This window comes from Curcuma longa, chromosome 18 (genome assembly GCF_044706935.1).
Source record: "Curcuma longa cultivar G26 ecotype Majalengka, Jawa Barat chromosome 18, ITB_CL_G26_1.1, whole genome shotgun sequence".
NCBI classification, from domain to species: Eukaryota; Viridiplantae; Streptophyta; class Magnoliopsida; order Zingiberales; family Zingiberaceae; genus Curcuma; species Curcuma longa.
In genome coordinates this window covers 3,939,179-3,946,441 of record NC_133878.1, presented here as the reverse complement: position 1 = coordinate 3,946,441, position 7,263 = coordinate 3,939,179, and the positions used below count along the sequence as shown (strand labels likewise).

Here is a 7,263-nt window from a genome sequence, read left to right as displayed (position 1 = left end):
ATAGCCTGCCAGATAAACCCTAAATCCGGTGGTCCTAAACTCTAAACTCTAAACCACTAAACCCCCTAAACCACTAAACCCTAAACCATAAACCATAAACCCTAAACCGTAACCCTAAACCCTAAACCCTAAACCACTAAACCGTAAACCCTAAACCACTAAACCGTAAATCATAAACCCTAAACCCTAAACCCTAAAAACCCTAACTAAACCCTAAACCCTAAACCCAAAACCCTAAATCATAAACCCCTAAACCGCTAAACCCTAAACCCTAAACTCTAAACCCTAAATCAAACTAAATCACTAAACCCCCTAAACCCTAAACCCTAAACCCTAAAATCTTAAACCGTAAACCCTAAAAGCCTAAAACCCTAAACCATAAATCCCTAAACCCCTAAACCCTAAAACCCCTAAACCCTTAAACCCCCTAAACCCTAAAACCCTAAACCCTAAAACCCTAAACCCTAAACCCTAAACCCTAAAACCCTAAACCCTAAAACCCTAAAACCTAAAAACCCTAAAACCTAAACCCTAAACCCTAAAACCTAAACTCTAAAAACCTAAACTCTAAACCATAGACCCTTTCTTTAAACTTCTAAATTCTAATACTGTAATTAATGATGATTTATTAATATGTTGGAAATTATGGATTCAGGAAAAATGCAGAAAACACGAAGTTGGATGTATAACAAGAATTTACCTGAACGTCGAGGATTAACCGATGAATTTATTGCGGGATTAGAACAATTTATTGAGTTTGCAACAAATCAGGTCGATTTTATGGATGGAGATAAGATAAGATGTCCATGCAGAAAGTGTCACAATGGCAAATTTTTACCAAGTAATAAAGTACAAGAACATCTTTGTAGATTTGGTTTCACCCCCAATTACTATAATTGGACTTCTCACGGTGAACCGTTCATATCAGATGAAGATTATGGACAAAATATACAATACTCAGGCATGGGAGATCAGAGTTATTATATAGATCAATTAAATCCATATCAGAGGATGGTAACTGATGCTGGGGGTCAGAATTTATTTGCTGAATCAAGTGGTCCAAGTTCAAGTTTTCCTCCAATGGAATCTCAAATGTTTACTTCTTATGCTTATGCATCACCGTTGAATCAGACACAAATACCAGCAGTTGAAGAAAATTTGAATAATGAAACATATCTGAAATGGCAGGAAATGTTGAGTGCTGCAGATGAACCATTGTGGCCTGGTTGTGACAATCACAGTAAATTATCTGTTACAGCAAGATTGTTGAATGTCAAAGCAGAACATAATGTGTCTGAAGATTGTTTTAATGATTTTGTTCAAGTTATGGGGGAGGCACTGCCACGTGATCACATAATGCCCAATGATTATTATGATATGAAAAAACTCGTCAAAGACTTAGGTCTTCCAGTTGAAAGAATTGATGTTTGCAGAGAGGGTTGTATGTTATATTGGGGTGATGATGAAAATGCAGAAATTTGTAAATTCTGTAATCAAGATCGATACAAACCTACCAGAAGGAGTCAACAACGACGTAAAGCATACACTCAGTTGTTTTATTTGCCTTTGACGCCTAGGCTACAAAGACTTTATGCATCAAAAGTCACTGCTGAACACATGACCTGGCATGCAACTCATCAAACAGAAGAGGGTTTAATGTGTCATCCATCAGATGGACTTCAGTGGAAAAATTTTGATAGAACACATCCTGAATTTGCAAAGGAAATACGAAACATTCGGTTAGGTCTTTGTGCTGATGGATTTGCTCCATTTGGTAAATCAGGAAGAAATTATTCTTGTTGGCCAATTATTGTAACTCCGTATAATCTTCCACCTGGAATGTGCATGAAAACACACATATGTTTTTAACATTGGTTGTGCCTGGTCCAAAAAATCCGAAGAAGTTAATAGATGTTTATATGCAACCATTGATTTCAGAGCTGAAACAATTATGGGATCAAGGTTGCCCTACCTATGATGTGCATACTGGCAAGATGTTTACAATGAAGGCTGTACTTCTTTGGACCATAAATGATTTTCCTGCTTATGGTATGCTATCAGGATGGAGTACCGCTGGCCTTTTAGGATGCCCAATATGTATGGAGAGATCAAAATCAATCAGATTGAAACATGGGAAGAAGGCAAGTTATTTTGACTGTCACAGACAATTTTTACCACAAAATCATAATTTCAGAAGAAACAAAGATGAATTCACGAAGAATAAAATTGAGAGAACACCCCCTCCATTGAGATTAACAGGTGAACAGCTTTGGTGGAGAGTGCATAATATTTCATCTGTGATTGAAGACCCACATGGTACCCCTTATGAATATGGAAGTACCCATAAATGGACTAAACAGAGTATCTTTTGGCAATTACCATATTGGTACAGTCATTTGATTCATCACAACCTTGATGTAATGCATATTGAGAAGAATGTGTTTGATAATCTGATTAATACAGTAATGGATATCCCTGGGAAAACAAAAGATAATTTGAATGCCAGAAAAGATATGGGACTTATTTGTAAAAGACCTACACTTGCTGTTGATGAAAATAGTAGGGGACCAAAGCCAAAGGCAGTGTATTCATTGAATAGAGACGAGAGACGTGTTCTTTGTGAATGGGTTAAAGCTTTGAAATTTCCAGATGGTTATGTCTCTAATCTTGGAAGATGTGTCGATATGAAGGAATGCAAATTGATTGGTTTGAAAAGTCATGATTGTCATATTTTTATGGAAAGGCTCATTCCTATCGCTTTTAAGGAGCTCTTACCAAATTTTGTATGGGGTGTTATTACAGAATTAAGTATGTTTCTTCATGATATTTGCTCAACCGTTTTGAATGGAGAAATTAGAGCGAGAAATCCCAATAATTTTGTGTAATTTGGAAAGGATCTTTCCACCATCATTTTTTGATTCGATGGAGCATCTATTAGTTCACTTGCCTTATGAAGCCAAAGTTGGAGGTCCTGTACATTTTCGATGGATGTATCCATTTGAAAGGTAAACATGATTATTTATATACTTTGTTGTTTCATATATAATAATGTCTAATATACTTTTTGTTTATTACAAACAGATTTCTGTATCATTTGAAGAAAAAAGTGAAAAATAAGGCACATGTTGAAGCGTCTATTGTTAATGCATATATTGTGGAGGAAGTAACCACGTTTGCATCATATTATTTTGAGCCTCACGTCCGAAGCAAAAGACAAAGAGCGGGGAGAAATGAAGAAGGACCCATTGATCCCAATTTGATATCAGTTTCAATTTTTAATTACCTTGGGAGGCCAAGTGGGGCATGTAAAGAAAGATACTTAACTGATCAAGAATGGATCGCGCCCACACATATATTTTACTGAATTGTCCAGAAGTCAACCCATATTTTGAGTGAGTATATATATATATTTTGTTTATTTCCATTCGGTTGTAAATAATTTTTGTTTTAATTATTGTTGTTTAATAGGATTTTCCAGAATTTATATTCAGGAATGACAACACAAGAGTTTAATAACTTCTGTGATAAAGAATTTGCACCATGGTTCAAAACCTATGTAAGTATAAAAACTTTATATTTGGTCAGCATTTATTTCGTCGCTAATTAATTTTCCATTTCGTTTTTAGATTCAGGGTAATCAAGCTCACATTGACTCTGAATTATTGTTTAATCTTTCATGGGGTCCAAAAGCAATGGTACGGACTTGGCCGGTATATTTCATAAACGGATATAATTTTCATACTCAGGAATATGGAATGGGCAAGGCAACAATGAATAGCGGTGTTTGTGTTCAATCCGCCTCAGATGGAGCTGCAAGTAATGATTTTTATGGGTTATTGGATGAAATTATAGAGGTGGAATACCCAGGTCCAGAACTTAAAGTTGTTTTATTTTTGTGTCGTTGGTTTGACCCTGTCAGAGGGATGAAGGTGCATCCACAGTACAATTTGGTTGAAATTAATCATAAGAGATTTTATAAGAGATATGAACCATTTGTCTTGGCACAACAAGCAATTCAAGTATTCTATGCTTCATATCCAAGTATGAAACGAGACAAAATTGATTGGTGGGCTGTTTGTAAAACAAAAGCAAGGTCAAAAATTGAAGAACGTTGGCAAGAGAACGCATATCAACAAGACGAAGTGGTAAATACATTTCAAACCAATGAATATCATATCCCTACATTACGAGATCCCAGCGGAGTAGTGATACCCATAGATATAAGTGAAATTCATCAAAATGAGGATGACGATGAGGACGACGATGACGATGATGACGAGGATGTCGACGATGACGACGATGAGGATGAAGAAGACGATGAGGATGAAGACGACGACGATGATGATAATTAATGTTGAGTAAGTTAGATTAAATTTCTTTTTAACATTTAGATCATGCATTATTGTAAGTATATATATTTCTTCCTAATATGTAAATTTTTATAGATTTCTTTACAATAATTTAACTGTACATTTTATTCTTATAGATCATTTCTCCTGACTTGTTGGTATATTGAGATTGGATACGATTTTACATCATGCTTCCGGTAAGTTTTTAATCATTTTAATTATGTCAATAAGTATTGTATCTTTCCTAATATGTTTCATAATCAATTTATTGACAGTCACGACGTGGTAGACGTAGTAGTACTCCTGGTGCATCCCCCTCTCCTCCTGATGCGGCCCTCTCACCGTCCGGTGCAGCTCTCTCACCTTCCAGTGCAGCTCCCTCGCCTTCCGGTGCAGCTCTCTCGCCTTCCACAGGAGCCATAGCTCGCCTTCCGGTGCAGCCTTCCAGTGCAGCTCCCTCGCCTTCCGGTGCAGCTGCAGGACCTTCCACAGGAGCCATAGCAGGTCCTTCGACCGGCCCCCCCGTTGCAGTTACACGAGTCCATATATCGCCACTCGGTGATTCGTAAGTATTTTTAAATTTTTACATTTTCAATTATAGTTTGATAATTATGTAACATTATTTATTTAATTGTGTGCCATGTAGTTTTACTGATCCTGTACGGATTGTTCACGATATTAATCGAATCGTGAACAATCATTGGCGAGGGGAGTATATGAATTTCAGAAGCACTCCTAATGCCGTAAAGGAGATGTGGTGGAGCGAATTTAAGGTAAAATAATTTATTTAATTATATATATATATATATATATATGATATTATTGTATAATAGTTAATAAATTTATTATTTTTACTTTCAGCGGGCGTTTACGTGGGAGCCGAGTGATGAAGCCGAGATTTGCCGCATTTTTAGGAAAAAATGCGGTGATCACATCCGGCATACCCTGCATCATGCCAAAAGCAGAAATAAAAAACCTGCAATGATAACCGATGAAAATTGGGTGAAGATTTCTAATGCTTGGAAGACAGATGACATTAAAAAGATAAGTGACCAGAATAAGCTTAATCAAGCTTATAATACTGGTGCTTCATCTGCGACGTATGCGGGGGGCTCAATCAATATTGATGAGCATGCGCGTAGATTGGTATTTCTTTCAACTGTTCCTATTTAAATTTATTTCATATTAATGTTTATAATTGCTAACAATATATTTTTAGGCTAAGGAATTGGGTCGAGATCCAAATGTTATCGATACTTTCACTCGCACGTTCCAGAAAAAAGACAAGAGTTGGAGCGGAGACCGAGCTAAAGCAATGAAGGTTTTAATATATATTCTTCTATATTTATGTGTTTAATTTCTAAAATATTATAACATATTAATATTTCTTTTGATAATACAGGATAAATATTGTGAGCTTGAGTTAGCACAGCAATCTTCAGCTGGTAGCTCTGAGGGATCTGAGCCCTCAGTTGGCAATGAATTGAGTCTGTGGTTGGAGGCGAGTGGGGGATGCAAAGGGGGTGGAAGGATTTTGGGTATGGGTTCTTTGAGCAGAACCTATAAAGTTGCTGGTACCTCTTCCACCACCTCCCCTGTTGTCACATCACAGATTCATAGTTTGACTGAGGAGGTAACCCATTTGAAAGGGTTATTAGAACAAAGAGATCAAGAAATGATAAGAAGAGATGAAGAAATGAAAAAAAGAGATAATGAAATTAAAAAATTGCAAAGACAACAATCTCGCATCTTGCAACATTTTCAGTTGCAATCTCTTCTTGGTGACGACGACGACGACGACGACGACCACGATGACGCCAGTGACGATGGTGGTGATACTTCATGAGTTTTTTGCGTATGAATTTTTTATAATTATTATTTTAGTTATTTGGTAGTTGATTAGACCTGTAAGTTAATAATTTTTATATTGTTACTAATACTATTTAATTTCTTTAACAGGTGGTTTTTGTAAACAAATCAAAAAAAAAAGGTAATCGTTTACATATTTAATTTATAGGTTTTAGTTTTTATTGCATCTGAATGATATTACTTTATCTCTGTTTTTATTTTTGTATGCAGGCGAATAAAAGATAGTGACGAAGAATCCAGTAGAGTTTCTGGGGGACCACGATGATCTTCTTCCTATCTTTTATTCATATCTCATCTGATTTGTTTAGACTTTGTATGGATTAGTTGGATTTTTCTGATACTTTGACTTTGTATGGATTTGGTTAGACTTTGTATGGATTTGGTTAGACTGGTTATGGACTTTGTATGGATTGCTTATGGATTTTTGTTTGACTTGTTATGGATTTTGTATATGATGTTTGTATTGGTATGGATTGTTATGGAGTTTGTATATGATGTTTGGATTGTTTATGATGTATGGATTGTTATGGATTGTTATGGATTTGATTTGTATTGTTTGAATGTTATGTGGATTGTTTGGATTTGTTATAGATTTGATATGATTGTTGATTGTTACAGGTTAAATGTATTTGTAAATCGATCCGATTGGATCGATATTATATGTATTACAGGAATATTAAAAAAATAAATTGTTGCTGTTAATTTTTTTTTAATTTTGCAACGAATTTTGCGACGAAAACCAATTTCGTCGCCAATTGGCGACGAATTTTGCGACGAAACAGTGATCGTTGCAATTATATCGTAACTTACTGTATATCGATTTTTTCCAACGAAAAAGCTATATTCGTCGCAGAATTCGTCGCCAATTGGCGACGAATTATGTATTCGTCGCCAATTGGCGACGAATTTTGTTTTCGTCGCCAATTGGCGACGAATCACAGTTCGTCGCCAATTGGCGACGAATAACAGTTTCGTCGCCAATTGGCGACGAATATATGTTTCGTCGCCAATTGGCGACGAATATGATTCGTCGCCAATTGGCGAC

The 7,263-nt window shown here is 36.0% G+C and overlaps 1 protein-coding gene and 1 pseudogene across 1 annotated transcript; both read left to right on the top strand.

Moving 5' to 3' along the window:
• The first annotated feature begins 660 nt into the window (after positions 1–660).
• LOC141812364 (uncharacterized) lies at positions 661–4,352 on the top strand (annotated as a pseudogene).
• Positions 4,353–4,537: 185 nt separating this feature from the next.
• On the top strand, positions 4,538–6,570 carry LOC141812114 (uncharacterized). The gene is made up of 8 exons (XM_074700156.1): positions 4,538–4,546; positions 4,625–4,914; positions 4,996–5,122; positions 5,211–5,495; positions 5,569–5,670; positions 5,752–6,178; positions 6,309–6,339; positions 6,429–6,570. Exons 1-8 carry the CDS (start codon positions 4,538–4,540, stop codon positions 6,481–6,483), a joined length of 1,326 nt encoding a protein of 441 aa, XP_074556257.1. The 3' UTR covers positions 6,484–6,570.
• Positions 6,571–7,263: the final 693 nt, after the last annotated feature.